We start from the raw sequence: 26,248 nt of genomic DNA on the forward strand, positions 1-26,248 counted from the left end.
AAAAATTACTCAAATTCACAGAACAGGTGGGCACCTTTTGAGAGGAAAATCTGAAGAGGAAACCATTGTCATTATATGAGCAAATGAAGCATACAGAATGAGAAAGCTAGCTCTCCTGAGGTACTTGTATGTAAATCTTTCAACCGCGAATATTGACACAGACGAAAAAGGAACTTTTCATCTGGAGATGTTTAAAAATGCATTTTTTTCTCACCAATTCTGCAAAATAGATTCTAAGAACCTTCCCTATCCACAATTTCTGTCTCAAAAATACACTTACTGCAAAAAAATAACCAACAAACCACAAAGCAAATAGTTGCAATCAAAGAGAAATAATGACTGTTAGGAATACAAGTCCTGCAGTCTCTCTAACAGTTTAAGCAGATGCTATTTCTCAAAACACTTCACTTTGTCAAATATTTTTGGATTTAAAAAAATACACTCATGCATCAATTTAAAATCCAGCCTTTTCTTCATTAATTTAGTAATGCCAACTAAATCAATCCTAATCATAAGTTGAATGAAAAGAAATGGATCTGCATGTGCACTGATATACAGTGCTGGCTGTAAGAAATGAAAATATGTGAACTCTACCAGACCCTCACATTTTATTTTACTAATGCAACCTGATAAGACAACGGAATTATAGATATGGGCTGACAATGTAACAACTGACTTAATTGGTTGTTTCTTAAATACCAATTGCTGGTGATGTTAATAACAAATAGCTCTCATGTAATTCATTCAGCATCAATAGCTAATGCTTTTAGTTCTCCAGGACTGACAAGAATAAATATTTTCCTATCTTCTGTGTTAAATGAAGCATAATATACAAATATAGCTTAATCAATAATTCTTGAAAATGCAGTTTTCAAATACATCGCTACGTTTTCATCTTGACATACCAATCAATGGATCCATTTCGATTGGAAGATGGTGAGCTTGATCCAAAGAATATCCTGGGGCTCCCCGAAGGCCTAAACGTGAAAGGAAGAATAAAGCACATACGAACCTTGCTGTCTAAATTTTTTATATGGTTTTACTAGGTTTAAAACTGGATTATAGGATTTATATATAGAAGAAAGTAACTTCTCACTATTACTTGTTCTATGAATCTTTTAAGATTCCTTCCTCTGGGCTACAGAAATAAGCATTTGTTAATTCTTCAGTTATGTAATAGTAACTATAAATGTATGACTGTTAATTTCATCACAATCTCTGCAGCCACAAACATTCATTAAATAACTCATTTAAAATAGTGTAACAGAATTTTTTATGTTTGAGCACTGGGTGAGATCTAATAATACCAAAGCAAAGGAAAATAATTGGATTAAACATTGTTATGAGTTTCTTATATAGGGAAACCTGTAAGTGGCAGCAACTTGGACCTTTTCATGGATTTATCTACAGTTTTAGCTGGGAAAGTGTGGGTTACAGTAAAACTTCCACAATTATTCTTATTACTTCTATCTTGAGCAGTCTTTAAGCTGTTCATCAGCATCTCCATATTTAGTGTTATCTGCTCTCATGCACAGATAGCATTGCTTTGGCTCTTCTAAGCACCTTCCCTATCATATAAATCACAATGGCCACTAATAAGATCACAATTTTTGTGTGAAAACTGCCATGTTGCACAAGAATATCCTTCATAAGAAATACAGAGTTCTGGAGAATAAGCTCTGAGTGCAATCTGATGACTGAGATTGTTATGTTCTTGGGCCTTGTGTGGCTTAGTTGATATTTCTAACTCTACTGCTTTCAGTAGATCAAAGACAGCGATGCAGGCTTGAAGATGTGGTGAAGTGCTATATTTTATATGGTCTCTCTTGATCCCCAGTTAGAAGGAATTGCAGTGAGAGGGCACTTGAGTGGTTAAATCCTAATCCAGGTTAGAAAAGTGAATAGTTTCTTGACTATGCTGAACAAGAATTCCCATGAGCGCAGCCTTTACTAGTTTCAAATGTTTCTGCCTTATATTACACACCAGGAACTCTCCACTAATGACCTTTGTATTCACTAATAACTGTTATTTGCTGCTACTGCAATAGACAACTGGAGGAGGTAAAAGAAAGCACAGTCTACAGCTGGCCCTGACAGCTTCTGAAAACCACTGCTTTCAGAACTTCTCCTTCCCTCCTTTCTCTCTCTTCTTTCAAAAATCAAACCAGTTTGGGACAGATCTTTACTACTATTAACTTAGATTCATTTGATTCTATTGTGAGATGGTTATGTAAATGCCTTTCACTGTGTATAAACTCTTAAAGATAAAGCTCTACATATATCCCACAACAGTAAAAGTGCTCTGTGTGTGCATTTCTGTAGATGAACCTATTCTGTTTGTTTGTTTGTAAACAGAGAACAGGAACATTCTGAATACATGTGAAATTTTAATATTCATGCTCACATTATTGAAAAGTTCAGAAGAAAAGTCACATTAAAACTTACATTACTATTCAAGAATTTAGGGTGGTATTAACTTTGCTTGCTCTGATAGATCCTCTAATGCATGCCTATAAGGGAATTCCCATTCATTCCTCTAATTATTCCTTGCAACACTAGTCTTTGGACAGCCTTGTGCATAAGAGGTGGAATCTACTTCACCTGACTTGGATTATTTATTGAGGAGCTGTTTACATTTAGGTCTACTGGAGGTAGACATCTAAGCTAAATCTCACAAACCCCTGTGCAGAAGGACCTATTTTGCCAAGGGGGTTCTCCTGTGCTGCAAAGAGGGGAGTATTTTTCTATTTTTTGCCTAGTCCCTATGAAGTTCCTGAGTCAGCTACTGAGTCATACTCTCAAACACCAGGTATCTTCTTGTTTTTCCCAGGTAGGAAGAAACCTTCAAAAGTTTCCAGCTGCTGCCATGTAAGAGCTATCACAGTAGGAAGCTACCTTTGAAAATTAAACCTGTGTGTTCCCAAGCAGGGTGGTAGCTAATTGCCCCAGCACCTATTTAGCAATCCCTGGGACAACCTCAGAATCTACATGTCCAGGTGAGGAGACAGGACAGTTCTAGCAGCAATATGGAGAGGTGAGCAGAGGGGCTGGAAGGGAAATTTGGAATGACCTCATTGCATGGGCTTTTGGGAGAGAATAAGGAAACTTCTCTTCAGAATAGTTCAGTGTCCAGCTGCTTAGGCTTGCTTACAGTCCCACATTATCTAATGATGGCCCAGGGCAAGGCTTATGACAAGCTCCTGGACAGATCTGAAATCTCTCTCAAGCAGCAGACAGTGATGTACGCTATCTAGCATGCCAGTATGTATTCCTGAAACCTGGGACATATTAATATTGGCTGTGTCAAGAACAGCAGCACTCTCTTGAAAAGCATTCTATCAAAGGCTGATCCTGATGTAACCACAAATCGATCAGCTGCCATGGTGATGTGCTGCTGTTAGGCAGAGTGTTTCTAGGAATGACACCAGAGAAAACACAAGCTTTGATTATTTGACACAAACCAGAAGAAAACAGAAAATTTTTGTGCACCGGCAGGTGAGTGAGATTAACCCACATCTAGCTAAATTGCACTCGCAATTAAAGCTGCACTGTTAAGGTCTTCAAATTTGAATGAAATGTGCCCGTGAGAACCTACCTACTGTGTTGTGCCACCGATTGACTGCAAACAGCCTGCTGCAGGTGACGGTCACCACGGCAGGAATGGTCAGGTGGGGCAGCGTGTTGGCTGCCACATGTGTGACAGGGGAATTTGATGGGAACTTCAGCACCATGATGACATCCTGCTGCATCTGATCTTTAAACATGAGGGGGCTCTGTGGAAGGAAACACTGTTGAGTAGAAAGGAGAAGAGAGCAGAAGAAAACAGAAGGGATAACACAATTAGTGAGGAGGTCTGAGGGAAAACGAGGTTAAAAAAGAGCAGGCAAGCATGTGCACATACAGGGAAAACAACACTACCTGAGCATCTACACTAGTGATGGAGGAGAGCAAGATCAGAAGCTATTATCGGATCATTACATGAGGACAAGTAGAGAATAGGTATGGTAAGGGTTATTGTTACAGGGCGCAAAATGACCGCTATATAATTAATATACAGTAAAATGCAAAATTATACAGCAGTTAATATTCATACAATAGAGATACGAGTCAAATAAAAGTTAATCAATTAATACATCATAAATATAAATGCTATAAACTACAACAGCTGAAAAAAAGAAATTTTAAGAGGGACTCAAAAACTCACAGATAGTTAATTTTCCTTAATGAATTCTTCATATGAAATACAGCAATTCCCAACATAGACAATTTAATTCTATGTAAAGCATGTACTTACTAGGGAGTCTGTTAGTAATTATAAACGTGTTTGATGATTCGACAAGTGACACAGTTTTTTGTACATGGACAATAATACTAAGTATTGTTTTTAACGGTTTTTTTCAACCACTGTTATAACAAACAGAATTATATCTAGAAGTTCAAATACTCCTTTCTACTTATCACTTTAAATTATTATTAAAAATATATAATGAATATTATGTATGTTTGACATCTACACATTACTTAACACAGCTAACACTTCCAGATAATTCCCACTTTCACAGTGTACAACTAGAGTGATTTGCTTGTAGATAGATAAAATTATTGAAACTATTGCACATATTACTGTCAATTTACAAAACTTAAAAGAAAAATCTAGCTCTAAGCATTTAATCAAAGGCATTGAGGGGCACAGATATCTGTCTCATTCAGTCTGGCTATTTCATATAATTCTTTGCAAGAAGCGTAGAGAAGAATGCATTGGGAATGAATTTTGGAGTTCAAATTGAAATTCGAAATTTACATTGTATTCTCCCAGGAGAACACGCAGGAGGATTCCAGTACAATTTGAACTCCAATGCTTCATTTTTGTCAAGCAGGCATTGTTCATAACTCAGCCCCTAACAATGCATCCTTTAAAACAAAAGAAAACGTGTTCATTCTAAGAAAAGCCTGCAGTCATTCCCACTACTTGCAGAAATAAGAAATTAAACATGTATTTATCAAGTGTATATTATGAAGATAGGGCCTTCTTATACAATATTAGGCAGGAAAAGCCAGGACGATAGGAAGCTGAAGCTACTCAAACCTCCACCTTGCTCTGCTAGAGGACTGCGAGCCATTTCTGCCAGGAGAAAGCATGGCTGCATGGGCAACGGAGGGCATTGAAAGTGTTGCTTAAATGGGTACTTTATGACCTACAAAGGATCCTCAGGTTCAAAGGGAATGCATTCCCAGCCAGCAGTTATGTCTCACCAGGTGCATGGCAGAGCTCCGAGGTGGATGGGGCTCAATGAGCAACTGCGATGGCGTCTGTCCAAAGTTCTGTATCTGCGCCTCCATGGCCTGCAGGCAAGGGAGAGGGACTGTCATGAGCAATATGCATCAAGGAGAGAGGTCAACACACTGTGTGACAATGCAGGCATATCCCAAGTCAGCCATGAAAAAAGTCCAGAAAATTCACCCGGTGCTCTCCTCCCAGGCTGCAGACTCATCCAAGTGTTAGTATTTTGTAGACAAGCTTTGCTTCTCCTTTCAAGCATGCTTCAGTTAACCAACTAACCATTCTCATTTCCAGTAACTGGTGTTATATGTGAAAATGTTAACCTGTGAGGACATGCAGCTCAGGTCTTGAGAGAGGGGGGTTTTTGCACTAAAAAGAACATATATACCTTAATAAAGTCCTTTGTAAGGAGGAAAGTGTGAGGATCTCTAATAAAATAAGCCTCTGGAATCTTAAATGGGGGGAAAGAAAAGCAAACAGAAAAAAAAAATCATATATAAAATATAATTTAAAAAAAATTTACTATTTCAACAACAACATTAGTAGGTCAAAAGAAAAAAATGCCAGAAACAAATCTTGCCAGGCACATTCAGACTAATGTAAAAATCTTTCAAAGTTGCACACATTCACTGAGTATTTTTTTCATGCTTAATTTTATTCCTTTTTTCCGTGGACTTTCAGGCTTCACAGGTTTGAAATGAAAACTTAGGAATTTCAATGCATTCTTCAAGACTTAAATCTACTTTCAGAATAAATCTGGAGTAACTCAGTAGGGAGTAGAATACAGCCTATATACTGAGATGCTTCCACTACTCAAACAGTTAATTTGAACAAAAATACATTTCAGTTATATTCTAAAAAACTTTGGCAAAAGACTGCTGCTTGTAAAAGTAATACTGTTAAAGAACACTCCTTATTTTTCAAGTAGACAGGTACTATTTTATTTGACCTTGTAAAATCAAGAATAAAGCATTCATAGAAAACTAAACTGGCAGATTTTGAAATGCACTGTGCATTATGTACCTATATATATACACTACACCCTGCACTCCCGACCCTTAATATTTTTCTTGCAAGCCTTATGAATTTTTCATTTGCTACCACACAAGAAACATGGAAAAACACCAAAAACATGACTATCTCGGTAAATTACATTATTTCTTTCCAATGTAAAATGGTAAGAAGCACAATAAATACTTCATGATACAGAAGAGTCCTATTTAATCTACATATTTTGTAATTCCTACAAGCCAATCTGTGTTTTCCTCCACTTCACAGCATAGATGCAAGAACAGATATTAGAGAGAGATTTCCTAACAGGTCACTAAAGTCTACCACTCTTGATGCTCTAGATTGACAGGTATATAATGGAATACCACAAACAAACATTTGCCAAAAAAGAAACTTAATGCAAAGTCCAGTCAAGCGGCTGAAGGACTTTCAACGGATTGTAGCCCTAGTGCATTTGATGCTGTAATTATCCCCATACAGGTGATTTCTTGCTTGTTGACTAATTCAGAGTGGACTTTAGTCTCCAAGGCACAGAGTGTTTCTTGGGAACTGGTGAGCATCTTGGGTTTTATTAACACCATTTAATGATGAATTATTTTAAAATCATAGTGTAATTTTATACAAAACCCATGCCTTTGTGTGGGTGTATGTGTGTACGTGTGTACACGTCTATGCAGCAGCTATCTGTATGTAGCATATGAACAGTATCTTTACATGCTGTGTAGATACCTTCACTCATGCAGACACTTTTTTTTACAGGAATATAAAATTCACTTCAAGTCAAATCAAAGGTAGTATTTTCTATTACATTCAGCACTCTATAACTGATTTTGCTGGCGGGGAGAAGGGAAGGAAATTATACTTGTTTGTGAATTCCATTTTCAAAATTACAAAGACTATTATCAACAATATCAGGCACTGCATGATATATGCTTCCATGCAGATCTGTCAATAATATTTTGAGAAAAGTAATTTCCATTTTTCTTTTTTTCAAATAATTATCAAGGTTAATTTAATTTTAATTCTTGAAAGAATTCTGTGTTGAAATAAGAGTGTGAATTGTATTTGGCAGCAATACTGAACAAAACCCATCTCTTCCTCTCCCACCCTTTATAGTGATCCCTTAAATGATACTTCTGTTCTCTCGCAGGCACACAGAAATGAATTATTAAATTTTTTTTCAGTGCAGCCCAATTCTAATTTACACATTTACTTTCATGTTGTCCAGTCTTGGCAAATTCTGATTGTTTGGCTATAAATTCTGCACACATAAACTTTGCTGGCTCTGCCTCGCAGTTCAGGTAGATTTATGACAGTAACATGGGAAGAGAAAGAGAAGCAGAATACGATGATAAACCAGCATGAATTTTTCAGATGATGAGGAACGGACATTTAAAACATAACTGTCAAAAGCAACTGTTATTTTACAGCTGAAAATGTCCTGGTAAATGCTCACTTAACATACTTTGCGCACCCATAATTTTAAAACATTTAAGTTTTGCCAAGTCCTTCTGTAACCAGAACTAATGCAGAATCGAGACCTTGATATTCAGGGAATATTGAATATTTTTGCTGGCTTGCACTTACAAAGACAACCACCTCTTCCCCATCCTGTGGATAGTAATGCTATCCTTTTCTTTCAAAAACACCATTTGTAAACCTGACAACTCTTGGAAGCATTAAAGAATCTGAACAATGTTTCTTTAAAAATACCCATAATATTCAACTACTGCACTGAGACTGTAGTCTGCACAACACCACAGCTGTGTACAGCTACAACTGGTATTCCTCTCTAGAGCTCACAACACTTAAAAAGGACAGAAAAACCTTGTCAAAACTTACAGAGAAGATAAACATAAGCATACAGAGATAAAGTGACTGGCCCAAGGGTATTCCTAATGCTGCCTCCTATCAGATCACTTGACACAAAATGAAAAGCAGGTACAGAACAGATCTGTGAATAATAATGTAATACATTGATTTGTTTACAAGAGAACTCTGGCTGTATCTGAAACTAATCTGAAAACTGGTAAGTCTACACCACAGTTTTTCTTGAACTGTAAATCATCAAACTTTAGATTTATTTAATGGTCTTAAAGATTTCATTCTAAATAATTGGCTCCTTTTCTCCCATCAGATCTTGAGTATTGTGTGCAAAGTGCTAGACCACTCCCTGAGACACATGTTCCAGTCAATTTAATATGAATTTTAATAAAAAAAAGTTTATTCTCATTTCACCTTCAAATGTCCTTCATCTAGAAACAATATAAGCTTGGAATTCAGCAGCTGCCAGATTTAACGCTTTTGGAACAGCAAAACGGCAATTATATTAGTTTTCACTTTCTTAATAAGGTGTTGCAGAAAAGCTATTTAGTGAGCTGATTTGAGATTCCCTACTGTTTTTAATACACATAAAATGAGATTTGTACTCCAGATACTTCAGGGAGTATCTGTTAGGATATGATGATGTATTGCAGAAAGATAAAATGGGTCTTAGCCTATAATGTGATAATCATAGGTCAGAACAAGGAAAGAAAAAGTATCTGCAAATTTTCTGGCAATTCAAAGTTTAAAATGAGTTGATCTCACACATCCTAATTTATGCAATCAAGCAAAACACAACTTCATGGCACTTAATATTGGCCATCTAACAATAATATATAGATTCACATTATGTGTTTACATACATTTTTCGCCAATAAATCAATACATAAAATCATACAATCTTATGAATTATACTAATCTTCATTACAATAAGTGATATCCTAAATACACTTTGCTCAAAGGAAATAAATTATTGGGTAACAATTTTTATGCTTAAAGGCAGACTGTACATTCACAAGGGTACTGGGATGCTCCTCTGCAACTGGGATGCTCCTCTGCAACCTGGAGGATCAGTCCTTAGTGTCAGCTTCTTGTGGAATGAAGGGTTCAATACATCTGCTTTGCTTATTATGCAGCCTAACCAAAGTATTTGGGTTTTATTTCTTCTGGTTGAAAGAAACACAAATCTGCCATTAAAGAATTCAAGCAATCTGTTTCTTTAGGCATAAGAACTATTTCAGTGGTCAAAGACAATGTCTCCAACAGCAAGCAGTGTCACCCAACAGGAGCAGAGCTCCAGAGCAAAAGAGTCGCTCTTGAGGAACCCACCCTGAAACCATGCCCAGTGCAGGGTTTTCCCACCAGGCTGGCTCCAGCGTGGGCTGCAGACCTCCATCAGCTGAGCTCTGCTAGCTGTACCCCTGGAACACACTGCTTTTGTACCTTAGAAGCCAGTTCACACCCTTCAAAACTACTCTGCAGTGTGAATGAAAGCATGGCAAATAGGGATGATCTGCAGAGTCATTTCAGAAGTACAGTCCCAATCTAAATCAAAATGCTAGAACTGACTCACCCAAAATACCTCAAAAGTGAAGGGTTTTTTTTCTCTTTGTCATATGTTTGCAAAAAGGGTAAGCCATGAAGCAGTTTATTTTTAACAGAATTTTTCTCTAAAAAAGTGTCCTGGTTTTGGCTGGGATAGGGTCTAGGAGCTGGTATAATGCTGTGTTTTGGATTTAGTATGAGAATAATGTTGATACTTTAGTTGTTACTAAGTAGTGCTTACACTAAGTCAAGGACTTTTTCAGCTTCCCATGCTCTGCCAGGTGCACAAGAAGCTGGGAGGGGGCACAGCCAGGACAGCTGACCCCAACTGGCCAAAGAGATATTCCATACCATATGGCATCAGCATATATACTGGGGGAGTTGGCTGGGGGGCAGCGATCGCTGCTTGAGGACCGGCTGGTCATCGGTCAGTGGGTGGTGAGCAGTTGCGCCACTTGTTTTTCCTGATTTTTTTTCCCCTCTCTCTCATTGTTTTCCTTTTCATTGCAATTTATTATTATTATTGTTATATTTTATTTCTAGTATTAAACTGTTCTTATCTCAACCCACAACTTTTCTTACTTTTCCCTTCCGATTTTCTCCCCCGTCCCACCAGGGGCGGGGAGGGTGAGAGAGCGGCTGTGTGGTGCTTGGTTGCTGACTGTGATCAAACCATGACAAAAAGTTCTTTAGAAATGCAGGTAAAATCATCAAGGAAGTTATTAATGGTCCATCTCATTTGCAAACTCCCCTTTGCTGAGAGAGATGCCTAGTGACTACATAACACAAGAAATATAAAAGCATAAGTACTTTTACTTTGAATCATGGAGGGAAGAAATAAATTCCTAAAACCAGACTGCATTGCAGCTAGTAATAAACTGGTTTTATTCTTATGTGAAGTAGTCTTGTTTTATTAATCATCACTGATTACTACCATAATCAGTTAAACTTTCTAAATATGTATTATTTAAGTTTTTCTACATTTTTATTACTTTTTTCACATAATCATTCTTTTATCGCTAATTCCCATAATCCTGGTGTGTTTTGTTCCTCTTGTGTACCACGTTCAGGTTTTTCTACAATCTGTTTTCCCCTGTGCACGGGGACTGAGCCCAATGAAGAGCCAAAATCTGTAGGCATTTCAGAAATATATACCACAGCAAGAGTCATCCATCTCTGCCTTTCCTGAAAGTTTATTTCATTTTTGCATCCAAGTGAACAGAGGAATCCTTTATGAGCTCTCCCACCCATGCAGCCAGCATGCTCAACAGCCCCCAAACACCATCTTCTTCAGAGCAAACATGATTGACAGCCCTTTGGTGGGTAGCATAAGCAGCTTGGAAATGTTATTGTTTTGTACGAGTGGTGTGAGATACTGCTTTTTTATTTGCATCTACAGCTGTTAAACAGCATCAATATCTTCAGGACTCATGATAAGTTAGGTTAAGAGTATTGATTTCCATTTTATTATTGTATGTTTGGAGGAAAGAAGTGCTGTAGTTTAAAGACAAGCAATGACTCAACTAGTCTGGAGGCTTTGATACAGTCGGTTATTTAATCAGGATACTCAAGGGACTGAAAGATAGGCACAGAAATGGATTTTCTCTGCAGGTCACTCCTTTATTAATTTAACAATGGAGAGGGGGCAACCTTAAGCTCCTTCCCCTCACAGGAGGTATCTCATTGGATCCAATGCACAATTAAATGGCTCTCCAGCAGAAGACCAATAGCTCAGAGCTGACCTTCAGCCTCCTCCCAGAGTCAGTCAACGCCTGAACTTCTTCCTCATCCCCCTGTGAAAGGAAATAGTACTACAAAAGCAATGAGAATGTGAAAGGTAAGATCTCCCATTGTCTTTACAGGCATGAGTCACATCGGTGACATTATTTGTCTCAGGGAGTGCTGCCTTTTAGCTTTCACATTTACCTCATTAAGCTACTAATTGTGATACCTAGTTCTTCCCTCTTTCACCTTCATAGTTCTCCCATTCTTGCCCCTGGTCATCCAAAATGCCTCTTATGACACAAAAATATTTTAAACAGTCTGCCAGCTTAAGCAAGCATTTGGTTAATACACTGCAAATGGGAAATAAATTCAATACATCTCACAAACAGAAACACAGAAGGTAAAGCAAAAATACCGTAAAGATGGATATCCTGCAGCCAGGGCAGGTTTACCCCGAGAGTGTCCCTTACTCTTTCAGGCATACTCTCATGTGCGAGGTTCCCATGTGCCTGAGCACAAATACTTCCTTTTCCTCTCTAGCAGCCCATCCCCCTCAAAATGATGGAAAACTTCCTTACACTGAAAAAGGCTGATGACAAGGAGTGAAACACTCCCCTCCCCTCCTAACTATACCAGAAGGAAAAAACCCACTTTTCTATAGTTTTCTTCTTTCTTGTATCCTTCCACCTCTGCCTGGAACAAAGGAGTTTACCACTGATATAATGAAATTCTCTCATTAAATTACACTAAAAACTACAGCAAACTCTATTATGCTCTAAAGCAAATAGCTTTAACTCCCAATTCCACTGACAAGGTCTATGTTATTATAGGGGCTCCTCAGGCCATGCTGCTCAGTTCATCACTTTCTTTTTATAGTTGTGATAATTTTTAAAACTGCGGGTTTTGCTCCCAGCCCATGGCAATTTTCTTCCCTGCTGTTTGCCAGTATTCAAGGCAGACAGGGAGCATCCCCTCCCTTTGCTTGTAGAGTCAATGCTGTGCAAAACTCTAAACATAGGCTGGAACTGAAGAAAGTCATATATTTATTTATAGGTTTGTTTACAATTACATTCACAATTTTTTTTCTCTTTTGAATAGAATAGAATAGAATAGAATAGAATAGAATAGAATAGAATAGAATAGAATAGAATAGAATAGAATAGAATATTTCAGTTGGAAGGGACCTACAACAATCATCTAGTCCAACTGCCTGACCAATTCAGGGCTCACCAAAAGTTAAAGCATGTTATTAAGGGCATTGTCCAAATGCCTCTTAAACATTGACAGGCTTGGGGCATCGACCTCCTCTCTAGGAAGCCTGTTCCAGTGTATGACCACCTTCTTGGTAAAGAAATGCTTCTTAATGTCCTGTCTAAACCTCCCCTGGCACAGCTTTGAACCATTCCCACGCGTCCTATCATTGGAGAAGAGAGAAGAGATCAGCAACTCCCTCTCCACTTCCCCTCCGCGGGAAGCTGTAGAGAGCAATGAGGTCACCCCTCGTATAAAGAACATTTTATTATTCTCATTTCATACCATTATTTTCTTCAGCTAACTACTGTATTTCTTATGTTCATGTTCGTAATAATTCCTGTCCCATACAGATTGGTAACATTTACTGAAACTCTTGTGTGTTCATTGATGTCATGCCAAATGAAATCATTGCTCTGTCATCATTCTCCCAAATCTGTATTAAGTTTATAAAAGAAAATATTGCTTTCTTTGATCATTAAGTAGTAACACATTAGAAAAGATTTTACTGCTAAGTTACTTTTGTGAGAGATGTAATAGCATGATACAATAATTCATTAAATATGTAACTTCATGCCATAAATAGTTAAGGTTTTGAAACCTGTGCAATCGTGATTTTTTATTTTTAGATGACTGATAATTCCTCTGAAATAATTTTCCTATTGTTACGTAATGGACAACCTCAGAAACAAGGATTCCTCTCAATCTGACAAGCAATTTTATCTTTTCTGAAGACATTCCTTAATTTCTTTTAAAAAAAAAAAGTTGTTGTTTTTGGATGATAAATATTTAAGGTGACTGACTGAAATACTTCCTCATCACCTAAACTCTACCTATATAAGGAAACACTTGTATATCCTCTTTTTGTTATTCAGACACCAACACTGATGGTTACGTTCAAAAGGCTACATGGACAAAAGCTCTATGTGATTTGTTGGGTGAGAGGCCGATCTAGATGATCTTTCCCATCTGGTGTTTAGCTCTATGGAACAAGCTTCTCTTTGACATCTTGATTCTGCAATGCAAATTACTAAAATGTACACCTGCAACATAGAATTTCCCTGTTGATACTACTCCTTTGTATTACTCCTTTATGTGATGGTAATCAAAGCATCACAACATGCAGAATTGCAGATGTGTCCTAGCTAGTATTTGCAAACCAAACCAAATTACTTCCGTTGCCTCAATATGTCTCATGTTGTATAAATCCTGTTACTAAGAGAGTCCTCACTCTTAGGTCTTAGCAAGGTCTTGCTCAGAGCATCATTTTCTGTTCTGGCCAAACTGTTTCTTTTGTCCTGAGTTTGTGCCGCCAGTTTCAAGTTCCAAGAAATTCAAGTTCTTGTTATTACCAGAACTCCTCTTGAAGCTATCCTTGCCTGCATCTTTCCGTTTTTTTGGTTGGTTGGTTGGGTTTTTTTAAATCTACCATTACAGTCTTAGGTTTGTCATACCTCTCACTTCTTGACACTCTTACTCAAGAGTTGTTGCTCTTAAGCCAAGCGTTTCCCTTCCTCTCCCTTATGTCATCCTTTAACTAATTTATTTTTCTCTTTTGCATATGAAATACAAGCCAGGATGCTGAAATCTTCATTTATGTTTTTAGATCTTTGGGATGGAGTTGTTTTTTTTTTTAAAATAGAGCAAACTTATGACACAAACATTCTTTTCTGAAAAGGCTCCTAGGACTCCAAGTGCATTATCTCCAATAATGAAAAGTTATTTCAAGGCTTTTCTAAAGCAGAGATAAATTTGTTACATTTTCTTGAGTAAAAAATAAAAAATCCTCTTTTTTTAAATGTAGCGTCTCTTCTGACTGGAACCACTACAGATTTTCAAAGTCTACAAAAGAGGAAGTGAAGGAATAAAAAAATTATATGAAAACTGTCATTAGCATCCCTTAGTTGGCAGTCACTAAAATTTACAGGCATTTTAAAAAAACACTGCTGCTGTCTGGGATGCTACAATTGTTTCCACATGTGAATAGCAGTGAGTAACAGCCAGAAAGGCTGAAGTTCCAGTTGTGCTAAGCTAAAAATTGCCAGTAGTATTTTTCAAAACACCATCAACTGCATTTAGAAACCTGCTAAATTTTACAAGTCAAAAGTACTTAAAATAAAGTCTTTTTTGTTTAGAAATGCCTAACTGGATTATATTATACAATATCCCAATGAATTCACTAATGAAAAAAGAAGTCCCAAAGGTCAAGACTAAAAAACCCCATAAAGCTCTGAGAAGGCTGCAAAGATCATTTCTCTGCATTAACAACCATACCAAGTGCTCTCTGTTCCTATGGTAATTCCTTCACTGCTTGTATAAGGCTCCCAAGGACTGCCTTCCTAACCCTTTCCCTTCCTCCTCCTCTGCATCAAGAGCTCCAAATGTTCTTTCTGTCCTTTTCCCCACTTTGTTGTTCACCTGGCTTCTCATGCTCCCACTGTACCTTGGCGTCTTTCTCTCTCCCTCAAGAAGACAGGAGTTATGTAAATGCCCATCTTCCCATGCAATTCCATTTCCCCTCCTTCATCCCTCATTTTTATTTCTTTTCTTCAGACATGAAGAGAAGCTGCTTATCGTGACCTGTTCAGTTAAACACTACAGCGCACGCAGCGTTTTATTCTGGGCAAAAATTGAAGATACTTTTGGTTTTCCTATTATTTAAAAAGAATTTTTTTAAAAATTCAAACTCACACATCACTGATCCATCACCATTTATACTAACCAGATGCTGAGCTGAAAGCAGAAGCTAGTTATTCTGTGGCAATGAAGACAGGGGTATTATTATAGAATCATAGAATCATAGAATGCTTTGGGTTGGAAGGGACCTTGAGAGATCATCGAGCCCAACCCCCCCTGCTAATTCCTACAATAATAAAGTTCCAGATATTGTCCAGCAGTAGAAATGCTACAAAACAGAGAAGGTACTTGTGAAAAGTCTCTTGTTACTTTTCCTCTCCATTGAGGTAGAAGAAAGAAGAAACTTCTACTGTTCATGAAGATCTCCTGGGGAAAGAGACATGGAGCAATCTCTAGTCTGGACAAAACAGCAAAACTGAGCATCTCTGTCCTTATTCCATAGCCTGGTCTGGAAAGCAGAAGTGGTCAACCTGACCTCCACTCACAGCTCTCAACAGGCCAATGCATCAAGTGAAAAAAAGCAGTGGTATTTTTGAGGAAACTGGGGAAATTGATATTTCTGAAGGACCCGTGGCTTTCAAGCTGGGTGACCAAAGGGCTTGTGACTTCTGCTAGAGGTCACAGAAGCAAAAAGAGCCTGGCTTTGTTGGTACCCGCACAGCTGCCGGAACAAAGGGAAACACTAACCGGGATGAGAACAAACACAAGTACCCTAGACTTGTTAAGTGCTTTGGGGAGTAATTGGGACTGGGGCCAAGGAAGTAGCATTGGGCTACTGCCCATGGTTTCCAGGGAGGCTGATGTCATCTGAGAGCGCACTGCCTCTTACACATAGCGAAATTTTACTCCATGCTGTTAGAAGGGAGAATTTGTTGGGGACCACATCAGGTTTAATACTATTTATTAGCTCCCCTTGCCTTTGGATTTGTTTAAGACACCATATATGTTTTTAATTGTCACTTTTAGGAGCACAGAGGCCTTTAAGCATAGGCATCCTATCCATACAAATGGAACAGTAATATCAGCAGGAGGTTTCATTGAAACTTTGAAACTTCATCCACTCTTTTCTAATTAATTTTTTTTTCTTCGTGACTAAGAGCTTTAACAGTGCATGCTTACAGCTGGTTTTAACTATGCTTTTTATTTTAAAGGCTAAATTGTGAGCTTTAAAAATTCACAGTTAAACTTTTTAAAATCAACAATAAATGTATGTAAAGTTTCTGCACGACAAGTTTATTTTGGGAGGGAATGATTTCTTAAAGAACAAAAATTCTTAAATTCCCCACCTCTTTCATTATTTTTCTGTCCATCAACTGAATTTATCCCTTTTTTAAGAAAAGTGTCTCAAGTTATTTCCTTACTCTTCTTCCACTTCAATTACATTTCCTTCGTCAATACTGTCCTCTTTCTATCTTAGGAAATGCTCATACATTTGCTTTGCATTCTGTAAAACTACTACACATTTATACATTTTGTGTAACATTCTGATCAATTAGCAATATAAGAAATAAAAAAGGGAATGTGAACATTTAGGACGGTATTTAATTTCTGTGACTTGGTGTAAATAACATGCAACTGGGTTTGGTTGTAGGAATTGTAGTAAACTATGACTCTGGATAGCAATCTATACATGGTAGGTGCTCAGGACATCTACTCACCACATTTTTTCTACCTGTTGACTTTAGTCTGCATAAGTCAGCAAAGGACAAACCCCTCAGACAGAGGGGTTTAAACAATGAACTTCAAAGAGCTACACCAACTGTCTTGAAAAATTTCCACCCATAATATAGCAATTTAAAAAAATTAATTTTTATGTTAACCTTTAATTTGTCAAAAATTAAAAACATATAAAAGATGATCCTGAATTAAAACAAAAAAGATGCAATGACTTATGATGGAAGTTAATGTAATCATAAGAGGCACAGACTAATGCAGTTACTGACAAAATATTTGGGTTCATGTTATGTTCACAGCTATCGCCATAACAGAACATAGCAGAATAAAAGATACAGATGAAATAGTCCCAATTTTTCTATCTGCTTATAGTGTACATTCTTCCTAACGATGCATTTTTACAGTGTTTGCTCATTCTAGTTTAAAATGACCCATTTAATGAGGCTTCTACAATTGCTTTTATGAGATTTGTACAGTCAAATTACAGCCTGTAGACCTTAGGAAACTTCTTCTGCCATTAAGCCTGAACTTTCCTGTCTGAATTTGATCCTGTAACTGCTAGTTAATCTGGTATCAGACCAAGTAATATCCCTATCTCAGCTGGCACGAGCAACTCTCCATATTCCTGCCTTTCTGCTACACATCCCCTTTCACTCCATTATTTCCTGTCAGGCTCTTGAAATCTTGTTCATAAATCTTCTCTGTCTTCTGTCCTCTCATCACTAGGATGCTCTCTCAAATCATTCTGGTAAGCCAGCATATAGAGTAACACACCATGCTCATGATGAAGTTCAACCAAAACATGAGAGAAAAAGGGTCTATTAAGTGACTGTTCATACCCCATGGCAATTTGGCCAGCAGTTGACAAGAATTCAGATGATCATAAGCAGGTAGTCTTTTGAACTACTGGGATACTGACGTCTTTTGATGTAGAAGTAAATAAATGAAGGTATAGGATCATTGTCATGGAAAACAAACATTATTAATAGCTAAACTAACGAGTGATCTTTACTGCCAGAAGGATAACTTACACATGTTTCAGAAAGCCATTACACAGAACATACACATTGTATTTATTTCTAGTTATTTTACAATTAAGAACATCCCCCGTAGGAAAACACAAAGGAAAATGAGGAAAACAGGGAAGCAAACAACAGAACAGGCCTTCTGAAAGCTTGCAGTAATAAAAGAGGAAAGGGTACTTAATCATTAAAGAATGCATTTTAGCTGTGACTTTTTTTCTTCTGGTTTATTATTGAAATAAAACATGATCACTGAAGACATCTTTTAATGCTTGGAATGCAGAACAGACTCAGTAAACTGAAGTATCTCCTATGCGTATTTTGTTCTTGTTTTATAAATATAAAACCATACAAAATTAAAAGTGTGACTTCATGTTCTACTTCTGCTTTGTAAAAAAAAATAGCAAAACTCATGAGTAAAATGAAGTAAAATGCATTAAGTTAAGAATGTGGTAATAAAACATTAGTGGTTTTCTTTTTTATCTGAACAGAAAGCAAATGCTGGCTTATCTCTTTGCTCTCAGCTTCATCTTTCTATCACAAATCCTCTGCCTTGTTCCCACCCTAAGAAGGTGCTCTGAGATTTGCAAAGCACATTCTCTTTACTACAAATTGTGGTTGTGACGAGGCTCCAACCGTCTGCCAGCCTTCAATTTATCCACTGCAGGACACAAGAACTATCTCAGAGAGCAGGCAAACCTTCAAAACTAAAAGCTGAAAAGGGACTGACAGGGAAGTAGGTAAAACATAGATACTGAAAGGTGTCGCATATAGCATTCATGAAGCTTCAGTGTATATTAGAATTTCAGTTTTGGAAACAGGTTATACTGTTACATTTAAAATAAATGTTCTCAGTTATTTTCAGGGTTTAGCTTATAAAGAAATAATTCTGTTTGGATTATTTCCCAGAACGCATTCTTCAAAACTTCACTTTGTTCTTGACATAAATTGAAAACAATAATATAGATATACTGTACACAGGCTTCAAAATGGCATTAAAGAGGCACATTATCAATATGTTTAAAACATTTAGAAAGCTCAGCTTTGCATCTTTCTAAGTAAATGACTAGATACTTAGACTGAGTAATATCTGTTCCAATAGACTGCTGCGTATGAAATGTTTTGAATAATAGTTAATTTATGCTGAGGTAATGACAGCGTAATATAACCGAAATCTGTGCTAATAGGAAAAAAGAAGCCCCTTCCAGCTATTTCTGTTACAATCAGCTGCAGTAATTTTCACCCCATCTCTCTCTCTGTCTCTCCCACATAAAATATTACTTTAAATGTATGTTAAAATGCTTGTTGCTAAGTTTAAAAATCAATAATTGGTACCTGTCGTCCATATGGAGAAAATCAACATAAGCAGACAATAAAGACATTTTCATGTACAAGACCTATAGTTTATATATTTTTGCAATAAAAGAGAGCAATTACGGTTAATGATGGTCTTATATTGACAAAAGATTAAACTCATTTTGGGTAAGACTCCAGGATGTTCTGACAAAAATGCTTATGAAATTTCTAACGTAGATGAGAACTGGCCAAACAATTTATTCCAAATAATATTCAAAGTCAATTGAGACATTTTCTGGGCTATGAGTTATTCACAAACTCACCCTAATATTCCTTTGATGAATGAATTATCTGATATATTTATCAAATAGGTTGGCTGAAGTCTCATCAGCTAAATAAGTTATTGGCAGTTTTTCAGTTTGAATGCTCGGTGTATGGTGGGTGATGGAAGTTGAGCGGCAGTGCCTAGCTCTGTCTGGATGCTGAAATTTTCAATCACAAGTACAATGAGTAATAAACAAATCCCAGACCTTCTAGTATGCCGTTTTGGACCTAAACCCACCTGTACACCACAATTTGTTTTACTTCCAGGAACTGTGTATTTTCTTGACTATGAAAAGATTCCAAATTCCCATAAACATAAACCAGCACAATCCAGGAATGGTAATGAACTCATATCAGCACAGATTCACTAAAATACTGACTACCTGATTATCTCTAATGCATTCATTAACTGGAGATATCATGATCAATCATTAATCTAACTGTAGATAATTGTTCTGGTAGAAGGATGTTTTTAATTTGAAATCCTATGGATCAGATTACGGTTTCTGACTCCTTGTCATAAATGGTTTGTGATACTTAGGGTAGGTACTCCCAAAAAGTTATTTCATAGGAAAATTGGATGCATAGTTAAAATGTTTCAGTTATTCTGCAGTAAATACCTTCTGAAAGCCCTTTCCCCCAAATGAGACACAAGTAAAGGAGCACACATTAATTTCAAAATAAAAGCCTACACATTGGGCAATTACTGTGTGGTTAAGTGATCTCATGCAATTTACACTAATTCCTTATTGAATATTCTAATTTAAAGTGACTCCTCCTGTATTCAGTGTCTTCTGCAGGAATCTTTACCTACAGAAATATATAACTTACCCTCAAAAAATCCCTGTGTTTTTCTTCCTGATCTACAGAGAGCTATCATAACAAAGTGACAGCAAGTAAAAACTCTGCCTTTCCCATTTACAGAAGAAGATACTGAGCTCTGAAACTCACTGGAAAGACATAAAAATTATTATATCCATAGATGCTCCCAGAGTGAAACATAAAAATCCATTTAGTTTTCTGTTGATAATCTCTTAATGCATACAGAACAGACTCACAAGCCAAAAATACTCTAAAATAATCAAGGCATTTTTCCCCAAACCAGTATACATTTGGAAAAAAATTCCCTGTTTTGTATGTCTGGGAAACACAGTATTTGGGAGTGAAGGAGATGTAGGCTTCTCAACAAAAATCAACAGAATGCAAGTACATATTTCTCAGAGACGAACACAGCCCTTAGCATATAAGAAAATAATTTCTATTTTGATGATGGCTTTTAATTGAATAACTGATCTTGCTATGCAGAATCCTTCAATTAACTTTGAAAAAAGTGGATATTGATACTACTTGCAGCTTCCTACTTATTTCTCCACTATCTGTGTTCATGCCTAAGCAGGACTGCTCCTAGAAAGGAAGCAAAGACCATCCCTTGTATGGAGGCAATTAAGCACAACTGAACATGTAAGTGGCCAGTGCTGTGGGTACAATTCAATCAAGCAGATCCATAGGGGTGGTTTTGATATTCTTGTCACATCAAAGAAATGGCGCCCAGAAGAAAAAGATCTAACAAGTTAAAAATGAAATCATAATAAATAAGAAGAACTCTGAGCAAAAGCAAGAACAAGCACATGGTTGCAAGGGCTGGCAATACCTTGAAAGCGTTATATAGTGCTATTAGAATAGCATGTTAATTTTTTCCTCATAAATTTGCCAGGTTCAGCCACCAGGGAAAGGCTAGCATTCCAGCTCCCTTTGTTAAAGATATATCTATCTTGCTGAGTCTTGACAGCCCTATCATGTCAGCCCTCTGTAGTAGCAAAGAGTGTTTCAGCAAGGAGGGGGGGAAAAAAGGAAAGGAGAAAAAAAAAGTGAAAACTGATGTGATCTACTCTGCTTCCTGTGGGCATATTTCACTATAGCAGATCCAGAGGGATGTTTTGTTATTCCTGTCAGATCAAAGAAAGAGATAACACAAGAAAATATAAGAGGAAAAATAAAACCCAGAAATGAGGATAACTGAAAAGCACTGCAAGACTACCACATCATTACGACTTTTGGAATTATTTAAATACGCTAAATATCAAGTCACCACCAAAGAAATAAATATTGCATAGGCCATATGCTCTGTTAGCTGCCAGCAAAACTGTCCTACCAGGATTAGTTTACGGGTGCAGCAACTGCCTGTCAAACACTAGCAATTTTAATCATTTTTCAATTTGCTGTGTGAGTTGCGAGTATGCTCAGGTATTTTGACAGGTGGCTGCTCGGAACAAATATCTGAGCCCAGTAGCTTCACGCTGCCTCGCTTTCCTACGCACTTGCAATTCCTGTCAGACTAGCGGGGATGCAAGCATTTGGTGAAGATGCAGCAGTCGCAGGAAAGTCACTGTAAAGCTGTATTTGCAACTCAGATAGAACACAAGGATGACACAAAGTTAGCCTAAAGTCTAGTGCAAACCAATAGCTGAGTAATATAATGCTTCACTTGATTTTTCAAAACATTTCTAATCACAAACAAGCTGAAATCTCAAAAAAAAGTAGAGAGATCTGGCTATGATTTTAAACAAATAAACAGAAATCGTGAAATTAATCTATTACGCACTAACTGCTTACTTAATTGTGTTTAATATACAAGGTAGTACGGAAAATAATTTTAGCTCTTCTGTTGCATTTTCTAATGACCAACATAACTGCTGTTTCCTTTCAGCCACAACACTTTGTGTCATACAGAAACAAGTTCCTAACTTGAAAAAACCACAACTCTATTGATTTTTGAGTGTCCAGATTTCCAGGTGTTTTGGAAAAATGAGGCTCCTAAAATGTATAGACATTCTGGGAGGAACCGGGGAAGGAATTATATTTTCCTAAAGAAGTGAACCAATAACATCAAAGCACCATAAATAAACTACATTTCCGATATTGTTCTTTATGCATTAGCATTCTCAGCATCAACTTCCTGAAGTCAGCCAAATCTGTCCAGTGGAAAGGATTTGGATTATGATGTAAACTAACAGTAAAGACAATTCCAAATAACATCTAATGTCCAATATAACTACTGTTTACATATTAAAAAGAGATACAGGCTTTGTACCAAGGATGTTCTGTCATGTTTCTCCACAGGAGAAGACTGTCATGGTAAAGTTCATTATCAATTACTGCTTTACAAGTACAAGATGAGTTAAGCTGTCATAACTTTCTCAGCCAGAGATCCTGTGCTGTCAAAGAATGTCAATTTTTAATCTGACAAAAGGAAGAAAATTATCTGTTATTCTGACCTCTAATTTCTTGACATTTTAATGCTGTAATTGCTGTGGTTAGTGCTGCAACCATGATTTCACCTGTCAAGTCAGAATGAATCAATATCCTTAAGCTGTTCAAGTTTTAGCTTTCACCTCACTGCTTTTACTTTAAAAAAGGGAAAATTTACAAATAGAATACAAAAGACTGCAATAAAAAAAAACCAAACAAAAGAATAATTTGGGGCCTGAAAAATGTTTGGTTTGTTACACATTTTTTCTCTTCCTTACTACAATATGAAAATGATTTTGCAATGTGCAGAATAAGAGAGACCATCAGAACTGACAGAACTGGAGAATTTCCCAATTTCTAATCATAAAAGATCTAAACAACAAAATTCAATTTTATACATTCTGTGGAGCATTTAGGTCAGGACTTTCATGTTGCCCTTGTCACTGCTTAAAATAAATTATAGTGATCAAATATTTTTTGTGGTATCAGAAAATTACAAACTTGTTGGAAAAATCAAAATCAGTATGTTTAAAAGAAATCAGTATATTTTACCCATCCAGTGCAGATCTTAAGTTCCCAAGAAGTTATCACAGGGGCAGACATATGTGATTTCATAGACTTTAGTAATCTAAAACCTAATGCTATCCCAGCATTCCAGTTTCACCCATTGTAAATTTGCAAAATAGAAAACAAACCAAGCAAGCCAGATGGAGAGTCTTCTACTAAATAGGTCCAAACAGAACACAAGCACAGGATGGCCATTTTTCCAGTGTTAAACAGCAGAGAGTTCTTAGAGAGCTCCCCCATGCATGTGAGCAAGATGTAAGGAATGGCAGGGATGAGTTATCCTACCATTGAATATATTTTTCCTCCAGCTAGAAGGCTACAGATGTGACTCCTTTACCATTCTTCACAGAAAGCTAAGAACAACATATTCCTCCATGGTTAAGTGAGGTGCTCAAGCAAAGGGTGAAAGTGAAAGGGCCAAGGTATAGCATGAACATGGGGATCTGCCTTTTTAAATGATGTCTTTCAATCAGCTCAGACCTAAATGGGAGGGTTTTTTTTATTTGGAGCCTTATTTCACTGGACAGGTTCTGCTGGGACTCAGCTCAATATGAAATCAGTTACGGCCACAGTTTGAGGAGGCTACCGCTGTATTTGAGCCCATTGGTCTGATAACAGCTGCTGCCAATAAGGTTGCATTGATTGGCTTATTTTACAGCCGTTTATTGAGAACATTCACTGTCTTCCGTGTGGCAGAACAAAAATGTTTCAGTTTATTTAGAAAAATAAACATCAAGAGCATTTGGATACTGAGAGATGCATTTTCCTGGATAACTGCAAAGCTCAATTAATTTTAAATTGCAGTGTCTCTAAGTTAAGATGCCAGACACCACCACCTGCCACTGTAAAACATACTAAACAATTGTTATCAATGGTTTTAAAGATGCTAGCATTCCTATCCTTACACTTCCATATTTATAAGTGGTCTTCAGGGTCTTTTAAAAGATATTTTTCCTTTTAATTTATTTTCTGGAATATCTAGAAAAAGCCAGAATAAAGTAAAAAAAAAAAAAAAAAGCCAACAAAACAATGTATATAGAACATATATACTTGTAACAGAAACATGACATCCAAATACCTGACCTACTAGATTATCAAGATGTCAAATGCTTTATTACTGGCCAGAGGATGTCTGCTAGTTTCATAACCAGAGCTCAGGGAAACAGAATAAGGCTCTAAATCTGCCTATATTTACATGTGTATTGTAATTTCTGATTAAAAATTAATAAAAAGTATTTTTAACCTTTTTATGACAAACCACAAATCACCAATGGCTGATATCTCTCAGAGGAGAAAGTATGCTTTTTTAAAATGCATGCACACAACTTTATGTATCTACATATAACAAAAATTAGGAGGATTCATTTTTTCTAGACACGTTGCCTTCTCATTGCTAACAATGAATTTTATTTACTAATCGAACTTGTAGCAATGAAGATAAAGTTGTGCTTTTAGAAGTTTACATGGTGTAAATAGCCTAAGAAGAGGTTTACATGCTATTGACTGACAGGGCATGGGTTAGATGTACAAGTGAGTGAACAAAAACATCTCCATGAATTTCTTGAAATTTCTGATGACAAGTTATGCATGTAAGTAGAGCCACAGGAGAGCTGAAGTCTCATCATGTCATAAGATGTTAAATAAGGTGCACAGACAGACAGATAGACCTCAATCTTACAAGCTGCCCTGTGGGAGTAGACCCTTAAAGTCAAGACATAGGAGTCTGCCTATGCAAATCAGGACCTTAAGCCATGCAAATCCCTTGTATTCATGGTGCTTGACACCTGTTTTGTACTTTAAAAAGCATTGCTCCTTCGTATCTCCAGTTTCAAACCTTACTGACTCTTCTTGTGCTCAAAGTTTTAAATCCAGAAAAACCATTGTGTAGATGTTAACATTAAATATTTGAGGCAGTGGGATGAAATCAATTCTGGTCACCCTTAAAACTAAGCAAATACTAACTGTTTACAAAATATAAGCTTTGCAGTGCATGGTGTGAAAATCCAGCTCTAGGAAGTTAGGGTTCTGAATGTTTTTTTAGTTCTACTCCTCAAAAAGCACCAAATGTAACAAGATGCAACAACGCACTACTAAAAACACGCCAAACCCCAATATTTAGCTGAATACGTATGCTTTCTACAATCTATTTCTTTCTGAAATCTGTAGATTTCTGTCTCCAAGATTGGAAAACAAACAAACAAACAAAAACCCATCGCCTGGCAATGTATAAATTATTACTGTTTTGCATACAGCAGATGGCAGCTATCTGGGGGAATGGAAGATTGTGTGTACAGCTTCATCACAGCGGTACTCATCTAGCAGCTGTTGCTTCTTCACACTTTTCACCAAATTTCAATTGTTTTAGCCAATGAATGGATGATATTAGAAAATGATCATTCAAATTAATAGTCTTACTAAAAACAAATACAGTCACTGGAAGGAAACATGTATAAGGATAGCTAGTACAATTTTTTTTTTAAATTTACTGATAAATTTTGAACACTCACTTGTATATATATGCACTATATGTATTTCACACATACATATATACAAACATAAATACTTGTATGCACAACAACAGCAAACATTTTATGTTTTGGTAACAGTTTGATTATACTTTATGTGATTAACAAAAGTAATCCGAATAATTGCTACTGTCACTCTAGCAAATACATTCTTTTTCAGATACATATTCTTACCAGCATTATCTGACTGAAAAGGTTAGATTTCTCCCCTATGACTATGATGCATTTTTTTTCTTTCAGCTTTTCAGTTCCACTAAGTGAACTTAATAAAAGTAAATTATAAAAAGTAGCAGAATATATATTACAGAATATACATT

General features: G+C 36.7%; 1 protein-coding gene across 4 annotated transcripts in view; it reads right to left on the reverse strand.

The window, feature by feature from the left end:
- NBEA (neurobeachin) overlaps positions 1-26,248 on the reverse strand; it is a 532,307-nt gene that overhangs the window by 19,277 nt on the left and 486,782 nt on the right. For 2 of the 4 annotated variants that reach the window (XM_075727933.1, XM_075727932.1), the window contains 4 exons: positions 5,670-5,732; positions 5,254-5,343; positions 3,596-3,788; positions 906-977 (listed from right to left, as the gene is read on the reverse strand). In XM_075727933.1, coding sequence (XP_075584048.1) covers positions 906-977; positions 3,596-3,788; positions 5,254-5,343; positions 5,670-5,732 — 418 coding nt within the window. The remainder of the gene's footprint in view (positions 1-905; positions 978-3,595; positions 3,789-5,253; positions 5,344-5,669; positions 5,733-26,248) is intronic. The other 2 variants (XM_075727935.1, XM_075727934.1) reach the window with 1 other exon arrangement.

The sequence above is a fragment of the Pelecanus crispus genome, chromosome 1, assembly GCF_030463565.1.
Source record: "Pelecanus crispus isolate bPelCri1 chromosome 1, bPelCri1.pri, whole genome shotgun sequence".
Classification (NCBI taxonomy): Eukaryota; Metazoa; Chordata; class Aves; order Pelecaniformes; family Pelecanidae; genus Pelecanus; species Pelecanus crispus.